This window comes from Crocuta crocuta, unplaced genomic scaffold, assembly GCF_008692635.1.
Source record: "Crocuta crocuta isolate KB4526 unplaced genomic scaffold, BGI_CrCroc_1.0 scaffold337, whole genome shotgun sequence".
NCBI lineage: Eukaryota > Metazoa > Chordata > Mammalia > Carnivora > Hyaenidae > Crocuta > Crocuta crocuta.
In genome coordinates, this window is record NW_027528873.1 from 4769940 (window position 1) to 4793880 (window position 23941).

At 34.7% G+C, this 23941-nt stretch overlaps 1 protein-coding gene and 1 pseudogene across 2 annotated transcripts in view; one reads left to right on the forward strand and one right to left on the reverse strand.

The window, feature by feature from the left end:
- ATR (ATR checkpoint kinase) overlaps window positions 1-23941 on the reverse strand; it is a 99929-nt gene that overhangs the window by 60995 nt on the left and 14993 nt on the right. For both annotated transcript variants that reach the window (XM_077756727.1, XM_077756729.1), the window contains exons 5-19: window positions 23445-23623; window positions 22772-22963; window positions 20900-21090; window positions 20425-20577; window positions 19632-19824; window positions 19140-19402; window positions 17229-17419; window positions 17045-17145; window positions 16710-16881; window positions 14202-14372; window positions 12566-12760; window positions 9870-10055; window positions 6133-6225; window positions 3623-3753; window positions 1913-2056 (exon numbers count right to left, since the gene is read on the reverse strand). In XM_077756727.1, coding sequence (XP_077612853.1) covers window positions 1913-2056; window positions 3623-3753; window positions 6133-6225; window positions 9870-10055; window positions 12566-12760; window positions 14202-14372; window positions 16710-16881; window positions 17045-17145; window positions 17229-17419; window positions 19140-19402; window positions 19632-19824; window positions 20425-20577; window positions 20900-21090; window positions 22772-22963; window positions 23445-23623 — 2555 coding nt within the window. The remainder of the gene's footprint in view (window positions 1-1912; window positions 2057-3622; window positions 3754-6132; window positions 6226-9869; window positions 10056-12565; window positions 12761-14201; window positions 14373-16709; window positions 16882-17044; window positions 17146-17228; window positions 17420-19139; window positions 19403-19631; window positions 19825-20424; window positions 20578-20899; window positions 21091-22771; window positions 22964-23444; window positions 23624-23941) is intronic.
- Window positions 7035-7370, forward strand: LOC144225465 (large ribosomal subunit protein eL36 pseudogene; annotated as a pseudogene).

Below are 23941 nucleotides of genomic sequence, written 5' to 3' on the forward strand. Positions count from 1 at the left end.
AGATTACTTAAAAATAAAGTAATGAAATGTTTTTTTTACAAAGTGCTAGTGGATTAATGATGTGCAAAACTCTTCCTAACCAAGTCCAGTGGTTAATAGCGGCAAATAATCAAATCTAAGAAAATCACCCTGTTGTAATAGGTTACATTGGTGGCCTAAAATAAACTTTACTTTTTCATATACACATGGATACATAGTCATTTTCTCTTCAATTTGGGCTAGGTGTGTGACTTGGTTTAACAAACAAAATATGGCAAAAGAAACACTGTGCCAACTTACAGCCTTTGTGTTAAAAAGGTTTTGCAACTTCTGGTTTGGTGCTCATAAGAGTCCTAGTCACCATATAAGAATTCTGGCCACCAACATGGACAGGCTACATGAAAAAAGAGAGTCTTCAAGACTACATGGAAAGAGAGAGAAACCCAGTCAAGTCTACCTGCTGGCTGACTGCAGCCACACCAGTGACCACTGGCAAGACTAAACAGGTGAAACCAGTCCAGACTGCAAAATTATGAGTAAATAAAAATGCTGTCATTTTAAGACACTAGATTTTAGAGTGGTTCATAGTGCAGCAATAGACAAACCCAAACTTAAAACACAAATTCTCATAGAGAATTTGAGAAAAACTTATAAATCTTATTGAGGCTACAATTTTTAATTTGTATCCAATATAATATTCTAATCTTCCTGAGTCCCAATAATAAATTTCTAAATTCTAGTCTTCATTCACTCATGCCACAAATACGTATTAAGTAACTATCATATGCCACTTTGTGCTAGACACTACTGATATAACAATAAAAGAAGCTGAAAGAATTTCTTTACTCAGGGAGCAGAAGGTTTTCTAACTAGCACTAACTGAAGGAGAGATTTTTTAAGAGAGATTTTTTTTAAATGAAAAGGTAAAGAACGAATTGTTGCATAATAAAAAGAACAGATATACTATTTACATAATAACCCAAAAAGTATTTGAAAAATGATCTCCATAAATGCTTACATTGTTCTCTTATTCAAAATATCAAAATCATTTTAATAAAAAAATCTCTACATTAATCTTTTCTTCTGTACTTTTTTCCTCCTTAGACTGTCACTGGAAATGATTAATGGGAATAACCGTAGCATGTGTATGGGTGGGTAAGCACTTAAGTAAGTAATACTTAAACCCTAACTTTTTAGAAACAAAGGAACTACAAAATATAACAGTAACTGCAAACACAGAAACTTCAAATGCACAGAAACAAATTCTAGGCTAAAAAGCAGCTGGTTGTGAAATACAAAAATAGAAGGGAATAACGTATGTTCAATAGCAGTCTGGGTAAGCTACAGCATAGTCTGTTCTGGAAAATCTTGAGAAAAGGTTTTAAGAAACAAGATGTGACTAGATTTTGGAAAGCCTTGAACATCAAGATAAGTGATTTGAAGTTCATCAATTAGTAATTGGGAGAATCCCAGTATGTCCCCATATACTAGAATAATATTGATTTTAAAAGAGATGCTTTTAAATTTGAACAATATGAAGAAATGTGATAAAAGCCTAAAGGAAGGGAGGCTGGTTAAAAGACTAATGCAATGAAGTAATAAGAGTTTCAACTAAGGAAAGTTCTAGAAAGTAGGTGAACATTCCTCTTAACCTTTTTTATGTTCAACTATCTTTTAAGCATAAGAAAGGTAAATTTAGCCTCATTTCTTTCAAAGCTGATGAAAATAATTTTGAGTTGCTGATCTATTAATGTTTTAAATATTATAATGGATCAATGTCACAATTGTACTGGCTTAAAGCATGTCAATTTTTTGTGTCTGATGGACTCTCAATTAAAAAGAATGTGAACAGTTTCACATTACCGGTGGTAATCCTAATATACAGTAATAAAAAGTTGTGATCTTTACTATTAATTTCTATTACAACAAATACCTGTTTTCAATTATGAGGTAGTGAAATATAGCTGCAGTTTCTTTAGGCTGGATGTGTATAAGAGGCAACAAAGCTACTATCACATGACTGAGAAGGGAACCAAGATAAGCATGATCCAGGCAACGAACAAAGCAATCCCAAGCTCTATGTGAAAAAATAAATAAAAGTTAAAAGTCACATCATTTTTATTATTAGTAAATCCCCATCAATGAGTTATTAGCTAGGCAAACAATGATACATACAAATAATATTACAAGGCAGCTGTAAAAATGGAATAAAGATCAGTACTATATATGCAAACAGTGATTTCTCTAATGTGTTAAGTCAAAAAAGCAAGGTTAAAAATAGTACTTTTAACATGCTCCCTTTTGGGGCAGTGTTCATAGGAAAATAAGAGTGTGCATGCATTTGTTTATACTTTTAAAAAGCGGAGAATTATAAAAAATTTAAGAAAAATAGATACTTACCATGGTCAGAAATTAAAGCTAGATTCACAAATTTGAATTTCAGACAGTATTTATGTTTTACATGAATTTAAAGACGGAAAAGAGCAACTTCTAAAAATTTTAAACAAAGTGAAACTGAATCTAACTTAATATCAAACGGATGGCAAATGTATGCAGAAAAGAACTGCTTCATATGACTTTAAAACATATTATTCAGACTCTCCGTCTCCCATAGGTATAATATTAAGGACAAAAGGACCTCCAAAAAAAAACCCCCAAATCATTGTAAGTAAATAAACAAACAAAGCAAAAAAAGACCTTCAAAAAGCTTAAACTGCATTCAGTAGTCTGTAAGTAGTAACACTGAAATGATAGGGGCACCTGGGTGGCTTAGTCGGTTAAGCGTCCGACTTTCGCTTAGGTCATGATCTCGCGGTTCGTGGGTTCGAGCCCCGTGTCAGGCTCTGCGCTGACTGCCAGCTCAGAACCTGGAGCCTGTTTCAGAGTCTGTGACTCCCTCTCTCTCTGACCCTCCCCTGCTCACGCTGTCTCTCTCTCTCTCTCTCTTCTAGAAATAAATAAAACCTTAAAAAAAAAATTAAAAAAAAAAAAGAAATGATACTAAGTTAAATTATATTAGGAATCTCACATGCCAAAATCTCAATGGCCTGAAAAAAGTGTGGGAAAGGGTCTTAAGGAGTGAATTTATTTTTAAAAGATATTTAAGGGGCAAACAACCACATGCGTGACATATGTACGTTACTTGGATTCTGATTCAAACAAATCAACACCTTTGGGAAAACCATCTTTGAGACATTTGGGGAAATCTGAATATGGACTGAGTTTTAGATGATATTAAGGAATTCCTATTAATTCTGCTAAGTATAATAATTCATGATGGTTGTATTTTTTTAATGCCTTACCCATTAGATACATCTTAAGTATTTATAAGTACAATGATTTGATACTGGAGTTTTCTTTAAAACATTCCAACTAACAATAGGTCAGATTAAGGAAGATTAGCAATGTTGATAACTGCTGAGGTTGAGAAATAGGTATGGAGGGGTTCATTATACCATTTTATTTCCCTGTATGTTAAAAGATTCCATACTAGTATTCTTTAAAGAAGTAAATATACTCCCTTTCAATACAAATATCCTTTCCATTTTTATTATTTGCAGTCTGAATCCTTCAAAGAGATAAGAATTCAAGTTAAGGCTGCTCGAAAATGCAAATATTCTAACGAATTCAGGCAATCATTTACCTGCAACACAAATCAGGAAAATCATCCTTGAATCTCAGGCCAGTTCTTAGTGTGGTCATCATCTTCACTCTCACAGAACTGACATGTTTTGGTCCCATCAACTTCATCAAAGACATCAAACTGTTCAAAGCCTATAAAGTAAGTAGTGATTTAAAATAAAGTCTAAAAAACAGTCCACAGGAGCAGATAAGCCCTAAGGACAGTGCATCCACTCACATCCCAGAGCAGTACCTATTTCTGACAACACAATGTCTAAATGTTGGCCAGTTCAGTTTGTCCAAATTCTTACGTAAGTGGTGAATTTGAAAACTACAAGCTGAGTTCTGTTTTTTTTCTCTTGTGAAGGTAATTTGTTACTTTTATACTGGTGGTCCTTTAGAACAGTAATTTTCAAATTTGTTACGAACATTACTATCTACTGTTTAATTTTTTTCTTATTCATTCCAAATTCTTATGCAGCATATGCATTTTTATCCTAATGGTACTAATTTCAACATACTTTGAATTTAGTAAAATAAACAACTGATGACATGCCCACAAAATAATGGTCACATTTTACTATATTTGAAACACAGAATTGGGACTTGTATCAACAGGTTCAGGTTCTAATGAAAGGGTAAAGAAACTCTCTAGTAAACCTTAACTATGTGCCAAAACATACAAGCTTTGCCTGGATGGCTCAGTTGGTTGCGCGTTGTTGGACTCTTGACTTCAGCTCAGATCATGATCCCAGCGTTGTGGGATTAGGCCCCACATCTGGCTCAGTACTGAAAGCACAGAGCCTGCTTGGGATTCCCTCTCTCTCTCATTCTCTCTTCCCCTCCACCACACTCACACATGCTCTCTCCCTTAAATAAGAAAACTTAAAAAAAGATTCCATGGAGATGGAAAAGAAGTTACCTGGGGGATTAAATTTACCAGTTGACACCAATAGAATACATATTGGCTGCTGAATTAGAGTTTAATATTGTATCAGGTCTTCCTTGGATTCCTTAAGGTTATTAAGAGAAGAAGAGTATAGACTGAAATAAAAGCTTCCACTCAGATTTTTTTTACTGTAATTTTACTGACTGCAGAGATAGAAGGCAATAAAAAGGGCAATTTAATCAGTACTAAAATTCTATCTCAATCTATGAACAAAAATTTCCAATGGTGACCAATTGTTACAGCAGTCATACTGAAACTTCATTGTGCCAAATGCATTTATTTTTTTTTGAGAGAGAGCAAGCATGTATGTGGGGGAGGGACAGAGGGAGAAAGAGAATCCCAAGCAGGCTCTACACCCAGCACAAAGCCCGACCTGGGGCTTGATCTCAAGACTGTGAGATTATCACTAGAGCCGAAATCAAGAGTGGGATGCCCAACTCACTGAGCTACCTATGCTAAACACATTTAAACATAAACTGACAAATACTGAAGTTACTGACTTTATGTAGCTTAACAATTTTCAGTTTTCAAAAACACATGGCCATGGCTTATAACACACTAATTTGGACCAGTGAACTCAATTATGCAACTTTTGTTTGAGCTATCAGAGACTGCTGGTCTCTTTTATTTCCACTGAGCTAGATGGGGTGTTGACATGAGCCTTCCTGATGCCACTGAGGTCATCACCTGGCACTTATATATATAGGCATTCCAGAGGAATTTGAGCTAAGAGATGAATTCTGAGAACACTGTGTCCAAAATGAAGTTATGCCCAAAGCTATATTATTCTTACTTACACTTTTAGTCACAAAGCCAATAAATTCATTTAAGCTAATTTGGGTCAGGTTTTTAGTCCTTTATAAACAAAAGAACTCTAAGTGATATAATTCCTCTTTTTAGAGTCCCTAAAATGTTATAAAAGGATATAAGAATTCAAAATATTATGTTTGGGGTGAATTCCGTCATTTTGTCACTTTGGAGGAAGAAAAGGAATAAAGCAAAAAAAAAATTAAATTAAAAAATTGAAAACTACACAAAGAAATAAAATAAAGGATGCTAGATCCTAGGTGTGTTTTGGTCTGGTTGTTGAAATAATATTGATAGATGAGAAAAAAGGGAAAGATAAGAAAAGAAAAAAAGACAAAAGAAAAAAAGAAAACATTTGAAAAAATGAATACAATAAAATAGAATAAAATGAAATGATGAAAATTTTAAAAATTTACAAGAAAATAAAACTATAGTAGAAAAATTTAAAGAAAAATCTTTTTAACAAAAATGGAAAACAAAAATAGATTTTTTTTCTCTTTTTGCCGAGTTCTATGGTTTAGGTTGTACAGATCCTTGTGTTAATCCTCAAATCAGTTTTCTAAGTGTGCAAGATGGTTTAGTGTTGATATGGCTGTATTTCAGGGACAAGAGACACACAAAAAAATTCTATGCTGTTTCGCCATCTTGGCCCCTCTCCCAACAATCTCCAGAATATCATGTTTGGTTATTTCTTATCTTTGAATGTTTGTAGCTACTAGCCAAAGTCATATCTCCTATATATTCTATATGAATTCTGGAACTTAGCAACTACCTACCATTTTCTTATCTTCAATGCCAACACTGGAGCTCAGTAACTGCATGTTAAAAAAGGCCAAAATGCCCAACAATTTAGGTTGCAAATAATCAGCCTAATGAAAAAAAACCACATAAAACAGATTTTATGTTTTATACAGATCAAATTTCATAAATCAACAACAATTTATTCAACTAACATCATTTCTGTATTACCTATGTTAGAATACTGGAAGTAAGCAGTTGGTGAGTTTTCTCTAAAAATATATTATTTTCACCTCTAGTATTTTAAAAATTAGTGAAACTGATTTATAATCACCATGACAAATTATGATTAAACAGTACTCTACAATAAAAAAGCCATGAGATTCTGAATTAGGAGTGTGCTGGGGTGGGATCCTCAGGATGTACTAACACAAGAACTCAGAGTAGAGAGGATAATCATTTTAAGAATGGAAGAAGACAAAGTGTCCTAATCTAGAACATTTAGAGCTAAGACAGAAAAAAAAAGTACTTTAATAAGGAAAAAATAACCTGTTAGAAGAATGGTCTGACACAGAAGTCAGTATTATCTGAGAGAACACTGATAAAAGGGTACAAGGCCATGGGCATCAACAGTTATACGCTAGGCATCACTGACCATAGCACTTTGGATCTCCTAAAGGCAACAGGATTAATTTTTTTGGAAAGAGGGTCCTAGAGGAAAGGGTATGGGCTTTAAGTCAGCCACACCTGGGTTTGAATCTCAATTTTGTCCTACCTAGTGTGTGACACTGGTTAAGTCACTTAACTCCTCTGAGTCTGTAATATGAGAACACCTATTGCACAGGGTTGTTGTAGAGATTAAATTAGATAACATGCATTAAGCACTGAGAACATAGTAAAGTGTTGCTTCTGCAGCAAGAGTCATTGGGGAGCAGCAGCCATGGCTCTGCTCTACCCTATGGCCGTGTGCCTTAATGAGGGCCACAAGGTGACTAAGAGCATGAACAAGCTGAGGTATAGCAGCTGCCACAGGCGCCTCATCAACCACACCAATTTTGTGTGGCACATGATCTGTGTGAGACGTGTGTGTCTTCACCCCGTGCAACGGAGCTGCTCAAGGTCTCGAAGGAAAAGTGCAATTTCAAGTTCATCAAGAAAAGGGTAGGAACACACACATATCTGTACCAAGAGGAAGAGAGAGGAGCTGAGCAACATCCTGGCACCCATGAGGAAAGTAGCAGCCAAGAAGGACTGTATCCCTCTCCTCAGTACATAATAAAGCCTTTTTGGGAAAAGAAAAAAAAGAATATAGTATAGTGTTAATTTGTTAATATTATTACAAACTAGGAATAAGAGTACTCTGCAAAGAATATTCAAAATCTTTATAAATGAGCGAGGAAGGGGGCAAGAAAAAGCAGGCGAGGAACAGCAAAGTATTTTCCAACTCTACAGTTAATGTAGAGGCACCTAATTTAGGTATCTACAGATGACACACACTGGCAAGGGGAGAGAGGAGTAGGATGTGTACTAGCACATAACAAAAGCTAGGTGTTCAACATGTCTTTCCATATTAGATATTAGGACAAAGTTTTCTCTTGCCAAGCACAAAGAATCATCTGTTTGTCAATCAAAATTACATTTAATTTGGAACCTTCTGATTTGGTTTAAGACTCAGTTTAGGCTTAATAAGCCACAATTTACTAATTGTGTGGATCTAGCCCATGCTTCATAAATGAAAAGCAGATATTAATGGCACTCACAGTCTGTCAACATTCTAAGTGTAAAGCTCTTGCATTTAGACAGTAATTCGTTAATCTGCCACTCACTAAATATTTATTAGATGCCTAGAATATGGTGCCAGGTATAGGCGTACAAGATAAGCAAAATCACTTTCCTCCTACTAGCTTACATGGGAGACTAATATGAGTGGAAGACATTTAATATATAAATAAGGCTGAGATAGGTGCTATAAGGAAAAACATCCTTATCATGTGACAGAGAAACATTGGGATGTGGGAGTTTAGGTAGGGTGATCAGAAAACTCTGAGATCTGAAAAATGAAGATTATTCCAAGCAAAGGGACTAAGGCAAAGGCTCTGACACAGGAAAAATCTTGATATTTTTAAAAAACACAACAAAACAAACAAGAAAGAAGAAAAATGTTGCACGATATGAAGGTAGAAAGGTACGCCAATCACATAAAGCTTTATAGATTTTAAGAGCAACAAAAACCATAAAAGGAATTTAGGCAGGGGAATTATATGAGTGTGTATAACCTACAAAAAGAGCATTTCAAATGATGTGTAAATAACCGAGTAGAGACATAAGGAGGAACGAATGAAAGGAGAGAAGAGTTAGGAGGTTTTATAGTTGTCCCCGAGAATGATGATAGTCACTTGTAAGAGGGTAGTGACAGGAGAGATTGAAAAATATACTTCGGAGATAGACTAGCTGGGATTTGCTAACAATTATAAAGGATGAAGAAACTGGAGGGCTCATGAATGCCTCCCAAGTTTTGATTTGAGCAAGTAGGTAGACAGTGGTACCATTTCCTGAGACAGGAAAGACCAGGAGAGAAACAGGTTAGAGGAGGGAAAATAAAGATTTCTAATTTGAGAATGCTTAATAAGATAGGCAAGTAGAGATGACAAAGAGGAAATTGAAGAGGCTGTCTGCCATCCTCTCTCACCTTCAGATCCATTCTCTGCCCTGTTCTGTACTTGAGAGGCTAACCAGGATCTAACGTGTATAAACCCACAAGTCCAAAGCTCAGGAAAGGTCTGGATTGGAATTTCAACCATGAAATCATCAAAATATAAATCAGGTCAAACAAAGTACCAGATGAGAACAGATTTTTCTCTCATTAAGGGAAGAATCTAATAGACAAAAAGACCCAATTACATAGTCCTGAATCAATCTAAGATTTAGAGGATCAAGTAGAGGGAAAGGGACAGTAAAGACTAAGAATGAGTAGAGAATAGGGGAAAAAAAAGTATAGTATAACAGATGCCATATGGGAGGAGATGGTCAGTTGTACTGAATACCACTGAAAGGTTAAATAAAATAGGAAAAGAGAAGTGACCACTGGATTTGACATCAGGGAGACTGTTTCTGACATGGACAAGAATTTTAGTAGAACAGTGAGAACAAAATCAGATTAAAATGAACTAAAGAATGAATAGGAAACGAGAAAGCACACACAAAAATCTCTGAAGATATTTTGCTGACAGACCTTTGAGTCTCTTGAAGGAATGAGGGCAATCAAAAGAAAAAATAGTAAGCCTGAGGATTTATGGATTATTTTTTCACATGAAGTAAAGTGACTGCATATACAAATTTAAAAGAGGGAAAGATAAAAGGGGATAACATATGTTCTAACTTTCTCTTAAATATAACAATGGATTTTAAATATAGTTAAACTGACAAGTTAGTATCTTGTGCCAAAGAGGTAACTGGGGGTCGGGGAAGGGGGGCACAGCACAAATGTATTCCAATCTATAGTTAAAATGTAGTGAAGAAAAATTAATTTTAACATTTTTACCCTACGAAAAATAAAACCTATAACCATTTGAACACATATAACACTAACATATGATAATACCTTGCTATGACCATAATTTAAATCCTCAATAGTTCTACAATAAAAATTCCAGCCTGAAATTTAAGCAAATCTCTAGAATCTGGAAAATGCATAAAATATCTATTTCTCCAGTCTCACAATTAAGCTACAAAAAGGCACAAACCAAAAAAAAACCCCACCTAACATATTCCTTACCATTAATTCAGGAGATGTGATCTCTCTGGGGCCCTGATATGGATCATCACTAGATGCAAATGATGCAAGTATTGACAAACCATTGAAAACTTGTTGATAGTGTTCTCCAATACGTAGCAATAATTCATTATGCAGTCCTTGGAAATCTTGTCTCAATAGGCTTCCTAGTTCAATTTCTGTTTCATTCTAATCCAAAGACACATTAAAAAAAAGATTTCTGGAAATAAGTATATTGATTTTAACATACTATTAGTATATGAGAAGTCTAGATCATGTGAGGAGATTTACTGATGGTATTTAAAATTTTTTTTCTTTTTTAATGTCTGTTCATTTTTGAGAGAGTGAGAGTGTGCATAGGGGAGGGGAAGAAAGAAAAGAAAAGAGAGAGGGAGAGAGACAGAGGACCGCAAGTGGGCTCTGCACTGACAGCACAGAGCCCGATGTGGGGCTTGAACTCATGAACTGTAAGATCATAACCTGAAGTGAAGTCAGATGCTTAACCAACGGAACCATCCAGGCACCATTATTGATGGTATTTTTAAAAGGTACTGGAAACGGATTCTAGGGGTGCCTGGGTAGCTCAGTCATTAAGCATTCAACTCTTGATTTCAGCTCACGTCATGATCTCATGGTTCATGAGTTCAAGCCCTCCACTGGGTTACCTGCTGACAGTGAGGAGCCTGCTTGGGATTCCCTCTCTCTCCCCTTGGAATTCTCTCTCTCCCCCTCCCCAACTCGTGGTCATGCTCACACACATTTGCTTTCTCTCAAAAATAAATAAACTTAAAATTTAAAAAGAGAAAGAAAAAGAAAGGGATTCTAATCTCGACTTCTCCAGATACGTCTCCCATGGGGTACAGGTAATGAGAAAAATAATCAGACTTTATTTTCAAATAAAATTTTAAAAAGTCAGTTTTCTTAAAATATTATCAACTCATTATTCATAGATACATAATTCCTGGAAGAAAATATAATAAAATATAGTGGCTTAGGACAGTCTTTCTGGTCAGACTGCTTGAATTTAAATTCCAGGTTTGTTTGTTTGTTTCTTTGTTTATTTTTGAGGGAGGAGAGAGAGCGTGAGCAGGGGAGGGGCAGAGAGAGAGGGAGACACAGAATCCCAAACAGGCTCTGCACTGTCAATGCAGAGCCCAATGCACGGCTTGATCATGACCTGAGAGATGGATTCTTAACTGAATGAGCCACCCAGGTGCCCCTTAAATTCCAATTTTGTCATTTATTAGTTGTGTTGTGACCTGGACGAGTTACCTAATCTGACCCCTCACTGCCTTGGTTTTCTCATTTATAAAATGGAAAAATAATAGCATCTTTATCTCATTGGGTAACTGTAAGTACTGAAACAATCCATATAAATTGTTTAGTAAGTTCTGACATGTAAGAAAATATTCTATTATTATTATTATTCTACCTCTACAGGAAAATACTTTATTATTGTCATTCTATCTCTACAATACAGATTTTCTTTCTCAAAACGAATAAACATTCAATAATTCTCATGCAGAAAGAAATCTGCTGCCATATCATGAAACACATGAAATAATTAACATCGGAGAAAATAGCAGTCACATATGCATATCTGACAGTTTCTCCTGTTCTAGTATAGTCTCATATTTTTTGAAAGATATCATTGCTAATGTGACACCAAAAAGAAATATAGGCTATAATTTTTTTTAATTTTTAAAAAATTTTTTAAAAATTTATTTCTGAGAGAGAGAGAGAGAGAGAGCGTGAGCAGGGGAGGGTCAGAGAGAGGGAGACACAGAACCCAAAACATCCTCCAGGCTCTGAGCTAGCTGTCAGCACAGAACCCAACGCAGGGCTCGAACCCACGAACTATGAGATCATGACCTGAGCCGAAGTCGGATGCTTAACCGACTGAGCCACCCAGGTGCCCTTACATTATAATTTTAAATTTAAAAACAACTAGCAAAATACTGAGCCCAACTGTAATCAGAGCACTAAATAACTAAACAATACACTAACATTATGCTACTGTTCAGACTGCCTCTTCCTATAATTACTTGCATATCATCAGTCAATGAATAGCTCCAATTAATTAAAAAGTTTAAAATGAGGGGCACCTGGGTGGTTCAGTTGGAAGGACATGTGACTCTTGATCTGGGGGTTTTAAGTTCAAGCCCCACCCTAGGTACAGAGAATGCAAAAAAATAAATAAATAAGCTTTAAAAAAATTTCTAAGGGAGTCTTGGTGGCTCAGTCAGTTAAATGTCCATTATTTCAGCTCTAGTCATGCTCTCACTAAGTCAGTGAGATCAAGACCTGTGTAAGGCTCCACATAGACAGCACAAAGCCTGCTTGGGATTCTCTCTCTGCCTCTTCCCTACTTGCATGTGCACACATAGGTCTCTCTCAAAATAAATAAGTAAACTTTTAAAAAAATCCTAAAATGAAATGAGCTGAGAACCTGATCCATGAATGGATGATTATCACATACCATTATAGTGAAATTACCCAAGAAAATAACAAAAAAATAATTCTATTTAAAATGCCCCTGTTGGCCTAAAACAAAGTGTATTTACATGATACTATTTGAACTTATTTTACTCTAGAATGAGCTAAAATTATCAACCCTCCTTCCTACAAGAACATTAGAACAGCTTTCCCATAATGCTAATTTAAACAGAAGAGTAAAATACATACAAATATTCTATTACCTTCAGATAATGAAGGGCACGTTCTAATTCATCCTTGGAACAGGAACAAACCAAATGAGAAAAAATATATTTGAAGTTATTTATTAAAATTTCTCTACGATTGACATTTAACTGTTTTCCTAAAGTTCGAATGAGAGCAGAGGCTGCAGGGCTTGCTTTGGCAGCAAGGTCAGGGAGCAGAACTTGTAATGTCCTCTGAAAGAGAAACACTATAATTACTGAAAAGTACATTTGTCCAAGTAATAACACATTCACATTACTTGTGTGCAAAAATATTTAAAATGCCAAATTTGGAGTTCATATGTGACATATCTGAATTCAGAATTTACTATTTATTCATTCAACAGAGATGTACTGAGCATCTACTATGATTCAGGCACTATAGATAAGGCTGCAAAAAAGTAGGCAATGTCCCTGATGGCAGAGTTCACATTACGGCTAATTAAAAGTATAAGCCAATACATAGGTAAAGAAGGTAATTTCTCATGAGTATGTGTTAAAATATACTCATGCTCTAAAGGCAGAAGTTCCAAAACCATTTTAATGCGCCCACCATCCTCAAATGGCAACAAATCTATTTCAATTTTGGTCTCTTTCCATTAAGATCTTATTCATCAAATACACAATTCCAAACACAAAATGGTTGGCCTTTCATTTATTCCATTCAACATGAATCTAACGAACACCTACTACATGTCAATCATCATAGGTACTAGAGATGTAAAAGTAAGACTCAGGCCCCTCCCCCTCAGAGATGCTACACCTTACTTGTGTTATGCCTTTCAACTTAATATTAATCCTATAAGACTGTATAACATTATAAAATAGTCTACAAAGCATTAACAATTATTATATTAATGGTTCCTCAATGGTCTACAACCCAAATATTAGACATTTCTTCTCAGCTTTGTTTAGTTTGGTACTTAGAAAATGTTGCTATAAACACCTGTACTTTTTGGTTCCCAGAGTGAAATTACTGAATGAAAAGGTAAGAATATCTTTATGATCCTTACTGTATACGATCATATTTCCTTCCAGGATTTGACCAATTTACAAGCAATTTAGGTTTGATAAAATATAATAATGTTGTAGGGAGAAATGCTCAGTTATGATAGTATGGATCACTATTACAATTTACAAAGAGTAATGGTAACTTTGCCTTTGGGAAAAGGTAAGAAGAAGATAATCTACTCGATCTTTCCACCTTCAACCCTAATGACATTTTAAAGGTTTCCCAAACCACTCCCTACTATAAACTTTGTTATCTGAATTCATGTAAGATCATATATACCAATAATTTTGTACTATATTGCTCTAACTCCTTAGGGGTAAAAATGATATCAGACTGTGCATTACCAATGGAATGAATCATAGCACTAAAGACATACGGGCTCAGTCAGCTGAATTGGTTAGCATTAAACTTTTAGGATAGCAAACCATATAGAGCAATAATTCTAATTAACATGAGCTTAACTTTTATAACATAAGTAATATCATACCAAAGTCAAAAGAAAACATATAAATTTGAAAATCTAGGATCTACATGCTTCAGATTCTCCTTAATATAGGACTAGAATGGAATAAACACAAAATACTGAACTGAAAACAGTTAAGTCAACCACACTTTGCAACTTACAGTAAGGAAACGATTAAGATCAGGAAAGTCAAAAACATTGGCAATTTCAGACAAGGTATTTAAAGCCATTTCTCTCTGGTGAGCCACATCTTGTTTCCGCATCTCAGCATTCTGGCATGGAGTACTAGGAAGTGCTGTCATTTGACTGGAGTGGAGGGATTCTACTAAAAACTAGAGCAAAACAATTTGTTAATTTTCACACAAAGAAGAAAATTTAAAGACTACTTTCTAAGCTAACATTAAGGATAATATCAGTACCCTAAACACATTACCTGAATTAGCTCATTTGATTTCTGTAACAGTCTTAATGAAGTAGATGATGTCATGATTTCCCTTTTACAGATAAAGTAACTGGGTTTAGTTAAGAAATTCAAGTATCTTGTTAAGAATTACACCCCTAACAGGGCAAAGCCAGTCTTTTAAGATATCCCTAACTTTTCAGCCATGAGTTGAATCAACCTCTTTATTTATATGCTTTTTATTTTTGAAATAAAACTGTCTTTATTTGCTGATGACATGATGTACAGAGACTCCTAGAAACTCCACCAAAAAGTTCGGTAGATAAAGAACTAATTAATAAATTCAAAAAAGTGGCAGGACATAGAATCAACATATAAAAATCAGTTGCATATCTATACACTAACAAAATATCCAAAAAAGAAATAAAGAAAACAATCCTATTTTAATAACATCAAAAAATAATAAAATATATAGGAATTAATTTAATCAAGAGTTGAAAGACCTACAGCATAAAAAGTGTAAGATTTTGATGAAAGAAACTAAAGACACAATAAATGGAAAGATATCCTGTGTTCAAGGACAGGGAGAATACTGTTAAAAGGTCCATACTAGCAAGCCATCTAAATATGCTACTATAATTCCTATAAAGATCCAGTGTAGAACTTTGGATATTCAGTGAGATCCTTATCAAAATTCTAATGGCATTTTTCACATAAATAGCAAAAAAAAAAAAAAAAAAAAAAAACNCAAAGCAACCCTCAGAAAAAACAAGGCATCACACTTTCTAATTTTGAACTGTACTACAAAAGCTGTAGTAACCAAAAGAGTATGGTACTGTCATAAAAACAGATACATAGACCAATGGAACAGTATCAGTTTATTTATCAGAAATAAACCCTTGCATATACTATCAACTAATATTAGACAAGGGAGCTAGGAATACTTAATGAGGAAGGATAGTCTCTTCAATAAATGATGTTGGGAAAACTGGATAATCACATGAAGGAAACTGAAATGGAACTTCTAGAGTGCCTGGCTGGCTCAGGTGGTGAAGCATCTAACTTTGGCTCAGGTCATGATTTCATGGTTCCTGAGTTTGAGACCTGCATCAGGTAAGCTCAGCCCCATGTTAGGTGAGCTCAAGCACCATGTCAGGTAAACAGAGCCCTGCTTCAGGTAAAAATACAAGCCCCACTTTGGGTGAGGCCCACTTCTCTCTCTACCCCTTGTGGGATTCTCTCTCTCTGCCCCTCACTCACTTGTACCCCCCCCAAAAAAAGAAAGAAAAAAGAAACTGAACCTCTATCTTATACTATTCACAAAACTGAACTCAATGATTTTTAAATAGATTTCTTTTTTTATATACATATATATCTTAATTTTATTTAAATCCAAGTTAGTTACATATAGTGTAACAATGATTTCAGGAGTAGAATATAGCAATTCATCACTTACATAGAAACTTAAGTGCCTTACCCATAACATCAAGCCATAAAAAGTTTATCAGTAAAAGAAAGGCTAAAAAAAGAAAAGCATTTTTTAAAGTTTATTTATTTTGAAAGAGAGAGAGAGAGCAGGGGAGGGGCAGAAAATCCCAAGCAGGCCTCGAGCTGTCAGTACAGAGCCCAACTTAGGGCTAGATCTCAAGATCGTGAGATCATGACCTGAGCCGAAATCAAGAGTCAGATTCTTACCCGACTAAGCCACCAACGCCCAAAAAGAAAAGTATTCTTTCCTTTAAAGTTTTATTTATTTATTTAGAGAGAGAGCGAGCGCACACATGCACATGTACACTCACATCCATTCCACCAGGGGAGGGGCAGAGAGAGAATCCCAAGTTGGCTTGATGCTGTCAGCACAGAGCCCAATATGAAGCACGATCTCACGGAACCATGAGATCATGAGCTGAGCTGAAATCAAGAATTGGACGCTTAACCAAGGAGCCACCCAGGCTCCCCAAGAAAAGCATTTCTTAATAGATTAATAAGAGAGCATAATAATTCAACATATTACCAAAAGATATTCCCCTCTCCCATTCACAATATACATCTTTAGACCAGGATCATAAAATATACAACTTATAAATTTTAGGTTCTCTTAAATAAACTGAATATATCATTTAAAAATATATATCCTTTAAAGCAAGATAAATAAAACATATAAATATTTTTTTTTTGCTTTTCTGGGGTGTTTTTGTTTGTTGGTTTGTTTTTTAACTCTCGCAAAGTATTGCTATTTCCTATAATTAAAAACAATGCTGACTCTCACCTGACAGATGGGTTTCTTATACTGGCTGAAAAAGTTTTGCAGTTTAACACTCTTAGCTGCAACCAGAGCTCTGATTTCCGTGTATGCTGCTCCAGAGACAGATGCTGACTTGGATAATAAACAATGCAATAAGTGCAAAAGTGCAAAAGGTACCAAGTCTCCTTTTGCTGCCCTAAAAAATTTTTAAAAAATTATCATCAAAATCTCAAATACAAATGGAAATCCATAAAAAGATTCATGTTGATATCACTTTTCTATAATATTACATCTATCATATTACCATTTTTAACAACTAGCCAATAAAAAAGGAAGTATACAAACACTGCCAAACATACCTTCCAATATCCCCTGTTGTAAGAATCAAGGTATCCTTCAACTCATTATTTCTTGAGATTTGAGCATGTGTGTATGCTTCCTTCATTCTTAAGACAAAAAGCTAGAATAATAAAATTAATTAGTTAAATTAGTTTAGAGCCAGGTTAATGAAGATACAAATGTTTAAAAATAAAAACTATCAACCTCTTTTATAAATCCATCTTCAGAGTCCAAGGATTCCAATATATGCTTGATATTTCCACTAAAAGCCACTCTAACATCCTTGTCTGGATCTTCCATTAAATTTAATAAAGTTCCAAGAACTGTTTTTACATCTGTTTCATCTTCTCTAAATTCAAGGTGCTTACAAAGATGATATAAATTATCTATGAAAGCTAAAAGGCGAGAGCATATAGTAACTAATACATCAAATATCAAAGTTTTACAGTAAAAATATTATCAATAAACAATATACAAAGAAATCTAACTTGCTTATAATGTCAATATTTCAGTTAGTATGGCACACAGAATTGTGGAAAACTAATATGAATATTTACAAATTTAAATTTACAGTCAATAAAAGTTATAAATTTAAATCTAAAATAAATTCTAGAATTAAAAAAAAATTTTAACGTTTATTCATTTTTGAGAGACAGAGAGAGTGTGGGAGGGGCAGAGAGAGAGGGAGACGTAGAATTGGAAGCAGGTCTAGGCTCCAAGCTGTTAGCACAGAGCCTGGTGTGGGGCCTGAACCCATGAACTGTGATCATGACCTGAACCCAAGCCATATGCTTAACCCACGCACTCCAATTCTAAAATTTTTTAAAAATTCATTTATTTGGGGGAGAGTACAAGTGGAGGAGGGGCAGAGAGGGGGGACAGAGGATTGGAAGCGAGTTCTCGGCTGACTGACCGACAGCAGCAAGCCCCATGTGGGGCTTGAGCTCACCAACCTTCAAGATCAAGACCTGAGACACTCAATCAACTGAGCCACCCAGGGGACCCTAGAATTTTTAAGTTATAAAATGACCACTTAGATTTTGTAGATCATCATATTTTACAGAGATAGACTTAAAAAGCACATTTCACTAATCTAAAGAACTATGAACTAACGGCAATCTTAGCTTTACTGTTAATCCTGTATTACAAGATTTAGGGAGTCCTAGAAACTACCTATTATAAATTATTTTGAAAATTTGAGAACAAGTTTCAACTTTCTACCCCAAAAAAATGGATCTTCTAAGTATCTGTGTAAATCTCATGCTCCCAACAAACTTATACACCATTATCATTGGAAAAGTGGCTAAGAAGATACAATCTACATATAGTCCTGAGTAGGGCAATGTTTCTAATTATTTGAAGTTCCAAAAGGTCCAAGGTAGTGGCAGCAGACACATTAAGAAGCTTTCCCAGTCTCCCTAAAGAAGATCGGGAATACTGAACCTCATGATATGGAACCAAACACCAGGTACGCCCAAGTAGGCTATCAAATCACATGAATATTCAGAAATCCAAAAATTTTCCCTTGTTAGTGCTGTGATGCAGTCTAATACCAGACCACTTATTTATAAATAACCATTACATGAACCCTTAATCTATCAAGTAAGTCTAATTTTTTAAGGCTTCAGGCTAATTACTGATTTCAAAAAGAGAGTTTAGGGGCACCTGGGTGGCTCAGTTAAGCATTTGACTTTGGCACTAGTCATGATCACAGTGAGTTTGAGCTCCACATTGGGCTCTCTGCTGTCAGCACAGAGCCTGCTCGGGATCCTCTGTCTCCCTCTTTCTCTCTGCCCTTACCCTGCTCGCTCGCTCGCTCTCTCTCAAAAATAAACAAACATTAAAAAAAAAAAGAGTTTGAAGAGGTTTTAAAATATTAAATAAATCAGGGGCACCTGGGTGACTCAGCTGGTAAAGTGTCCGTCTCTTGATTTCAGCTCAGGTCATGATTTCATGGTTCGTGAGTTCCAGACCCACATCAGGCTACGTGCTGACAGTGCAGAGCCTGCTTGGGATTCTCTCCCTCTCTGCCCATTCCCACTCTCTCTGTCACTCAAAAATAAATAAACTTAAAAAACAATTTTAAATTTAAATAGGTCATAACAAATCACTCACCAAGTTTCACTGGGCTAGGTGTTTTTTTTTTCAGGAGGAAAAGGAATGGCTTGCAAACAGAAGCTTTTAGTTGTGAAGATGAACATTCATGTTGAGAAGTGACTTTTAGGCTCTTACAGAGTAAGTCAATCGGTCCATGTTGAGAGAAAGGTTCTTTTAAAGAACTTGTCAAATGAAACATGCCATGAAGAGTACAGACAAGTTGACCAAGAATAGAGGCAAATTCTTTTTTGACAAAATCAGAATCATCTTTGACTTTATCTCTGGGGAAAAAAAAAAAGGTACTGACTAAACCTTACTTAATTTTATGGTCTAAACAGTCTTGCTTAATTTGGGGCAAAAGTAATGGTAAGACAAATTCTAGAAGGAAGAAAACTTAAATTCTAAAACTAAAAGCAGCATTAGCTGTATATACTCAGCAATATATTTATTTGCATAAAGTATGATCTTTCCAATCAAGTTAGATATTCAAATTAAAATATTAATACATACATAAGAATCTTGGGAACTCTGTTACAAGAATTCTGCTGCTGCAATAAGATAAAAAATCCATGAACACAACTAGCCCGGATTATTTCATGGGAGCTCTGTAAGGCCCAGCTATAAACTGCTGTTCTCCATTCAAGGAATATTCTTCTTGGAAACAAAGTCAGAAGAAACACACACCGTGACTCTGCCTGTGGTGCTGAAAAAATTAAGTCTATTAAAAAGGATTTCTAAATGTTAATTTTAATTTATATACACACAAATATACACATTCATTTCACATATATATACATTCATTCTTTGATGTAAACTCAAGTAGCATTTCAAATACATATAATATTTAATTAAAAGCTCCTTTTAAAAAAATACAGCACATGCACTGAAAAAGGTCTATGTACAATCTTACTAGGTAACCAGAGAAATGCAACTAAAAAATCACACCCATCAGATAGCTTTAAAAAAAAGCTCTTTTAGTTACTTTCTTAACATTTTTTTCTTTTTTTGACAGCAAACATTTTAAACTCTGACAAAGTGAGGATGTGAGGGATGTGAGTCAATAGAAACTCTCTCATATTCTGCTAAGAGGAATGTAAACTGGAACTGCATCTTTGGAGAACAATGTGTCAGAATACTTGGGGTGTGCAAATCCTACAATTTTTTCAATTTGTTAGTTTTTAGCTGTCTAATTACTTTTTGAATTGTTAAAAATGTACCTTTTTTTAAATTACTGGAAAAAAACAGCAATGTGTTAGTCCCATGTAGAGAGAAACCACATACATAGAATTCTGTGACCACTTACAGTAGCTATCTGAAATCCTCTGGCTTAATGCTAGAAAATTAGTGGCAAATGTAGTCAACTTTAAAGAGCCATCATCAGAATGGGAATGAATCCATGGAAGTGAGAGCATCCCACATAAATCTTCCAGAATATGATCTTCAAATGAAGCTTTTACTACAGAAACACACAACAGGCAATTAATTACAGCCTTTTCCTTAATCATACTTATCTGTGTCTTTTTTCTCAGTAAAAATAGATGTTCTAAACATCAAGTGGAATTATAGCATTCAATAAACAAAGACTTTTAACACAGAGATGATGTTCTGAGGTCTGTAGACCCAAAGAAACTAAATGTGACTTTATAAAGACACATATCCATACATTTTCTAAAGGATCACAGCATTCTTCAGAAATTCTCAAATAAAAAATTTAATAGTTATATTCTATACTGATGACCTTTAAAGGTTGTTTTGTTCTACTGTTTATTTATACTCACTGTGAATATAAATCAGAGCATCATATATTTTCACCACTTTATCAATAACTGCCTCCAGGTCAGGTTTCTGAACAGATTCTAACAAATTCCTACAGCTCTTAAGCACTTTTGTGTAAAAATCCAAAGACATCCAAGTTATCACTACTGAAGGTTTCTTCTCACACTTCTGTTGGCAGTCCTTGAAATTATGCCTGTAGTTAATATATTTTTAAGACACAGAATTACAATAAATTTTGTTATAGTCCGACCTAATAATGTAGTAAGTCAAAGAAATGGTGAGTATAAAACTAACACAACTTTAAGCCAATTCAAAGTAATATGCAAATCAATTAATATGCCATTATTAAGCTTAGTCTCTTTACGTCAGTCTAAATCATCCATAGGATCTGGTAATTAAAATTAATCTACGATATTCAAATGCAGTATCCCAAGACCCAAAAATTAAAGACATCCTTGCATAATTATTAACTGGCTTAGTAAACCCTTTCTTAACAATAGAATAGCTTGCAGCCTAATTAGTTATTCCTTAAGGTTGTTTCAAATTCTAAATGTAATACAATCTGAAGTAATACAGTTTCTCAAAAATCTCATTCATAATTTTGTATTGGCTAATTAAAAGAGTCAGAAAATACAGAATAAATGACTATGTTAAAAATTAACAGAGTCCTGGCCTATAACTTGGCAGTACAAATAAGACTGTATCTTAAGAGATGACTCACACTTATTTTTTCTGATAAAATAATTAACCCATTATTAAAAGTACTAAACTGAAAATATACTTCTAAGGAGTTCTAAATCCCTACTCTTACTATCAAAAGGAAATGCTCTTATGATTAAATGTTTGACTAAAAGAACAATGACTTTTGAGTTATACAAAAATGTGTTCTGCTATTTTCTAATTATATGTGCCCAGGAAAGTTCAAAGTCTTATTAGAAGAAGTAATTAAGAGGAAGGGAACACCAGTTTACCCTCAAGCTGGACCCAGAACATCAGAGGCTCCTCACCCCTTCTTCTCCTGTCCATAGAATATATAATCTACCTACTGGCCTCATAGTGAGAACTGTTCCAGAGACAGCCTGGAGAAAGTAAGGTGTTGTTGAGACCACCTGGACTGAATACATAACTTAATCCCACTAAATCTTCCATATAAATTTCTAAGATTCTGGAAAGCAAGCTGAGAGATCAATCTGTCTTTCACAGCTGCCCAAGACAAGGCTTCTACAGTAAGTTCCCTTGCTTATGAAACCTACCACCTACCAATCTGGAGTGGTCTGCCTCTTTCTTTGGTCTCTCCTTGCCCTGCGCACATGGGACTAATTTACAAACCAACAAGTCTTAATTTCTCTAAACCTCAATTTCTAATTTGTAAAGTAGGCATAATAGCATTTACCTTACAGAACTGTTGTAAAGATTAAATAATATATGTACATTACTTAATACAGTACCTAGCATTTAGCAGTTGCTCAATAAAAAAACAAATTTCCTTTCTATTCACTGAAAAATCTATGTTCTCAGGTCACACAAACTGAGTGAATAATGAGGTCTCTTGGGGCGCCTGGGTGGCTTAGTCGGTTAAGCGTCCGACTTTCGCTTAGGTCATGATCTCACGGTTCGTGGGTTCGAGCCCCGCGCCGGGCTCTGTGCTGACTGCCAGCTCAGAGCCTGGAGCCTGTTTCAGTCTGTGACTCCCCCTCTCTCTGACCCTCCCCTGCTCATGCTGTCTCTCTCTCTCCTAGAAATAAATAAAACATTTAAAAAAAAAAGAAATACTGCATTAAAATATTATTTATAAAAAAAAAAATGAGGTCTCCTAAAACAATACATCCACATTTATTAAAGAAAACCCACACAGAAAATACAAATTGTTTTACCAGTTCATGTTTTGATGAGAACAATGAACAGTACATAGAGCAGTCAGTTGTAGGATGACCATGATTCCTTCTAAAGTCTCGATAACAGGATTCTTTAGACTACCATCTTCAAGGGAAATCTGAAGGGATTCACCTTTCTGTTTCAGTGCACTCCATAAAATGCTCTTTTTGTTCATATCCACATGTTTAATTCTGCAATTAATTATAACCATAGTATAAAGATATTCATATTTAATATAAATTTGGTTCAAATGTGAATAATATTTAAAACAAAAGATAACATGTAATGCCAACTACTGAAATTTATAGTACAATAGCTTTAAAACAACCTTCAGGACTAAATGAAATATGGGAATTCTTTGATCACATTATATAGAAAGTTTATTTGTTAACATATTTGAAACTGCTCATAGATATGCAATCTCAGAAATTTTTCAGATACTAAAAAGTTAAATTAGACAGGCAAGTAAAAACTTAAACAATCTTTTAAGTAACCATATGTAGGCATGTTATCTTTCATACTAGAACAGGTTACAACAAGTATTAAAATATTTTAAGCATTTCTTTGACTATATTTAGAAAGAATGAATGGTATATATTAAGTCAAAGCACTTAACAAAAGGTAAATAAAATCTTATTAAATGACTAAATACAAACTGAATGAAGGTCATACTCCTCAATCTGTTTTGGTGGTCTTTTGGAAGAGTTTAGAGATGAGCTGAGTCGACGCCTTTTGGATGATATTACATCACTATCACTGCTGAGGTTTTCCTGTTGAATTTGGCAATGAACTTCCTCAATGATTTCCATACTTTCCATCTTTAAGGCAGCATAAAGTGGGCCCAACAAATACTGAGAAAGTAAATATAATTTCAAAAAACTATCTCTCAGAAAATGAGACTGCACAGACTGCAAAAATTCATTAGGTTGTAAGTTTTCTAATAAACTATTTTCAGAGTCTTATCCAGTAAAACAAAGACCTAAATTAACCTATATAATTTCACAATCTCTAAGTAGACATATATGTGGTTCTATATCTGCAACCTATGGTTCTATATCTTAAAAGTCTTAAGATGAATTCTCTAATCTGTTTTTCCTTCCATCAAAATACTACAAAGAAAAACTCTATAAGGGAATTACTAAACTCTTTCATACTACAAATCCAGCAAG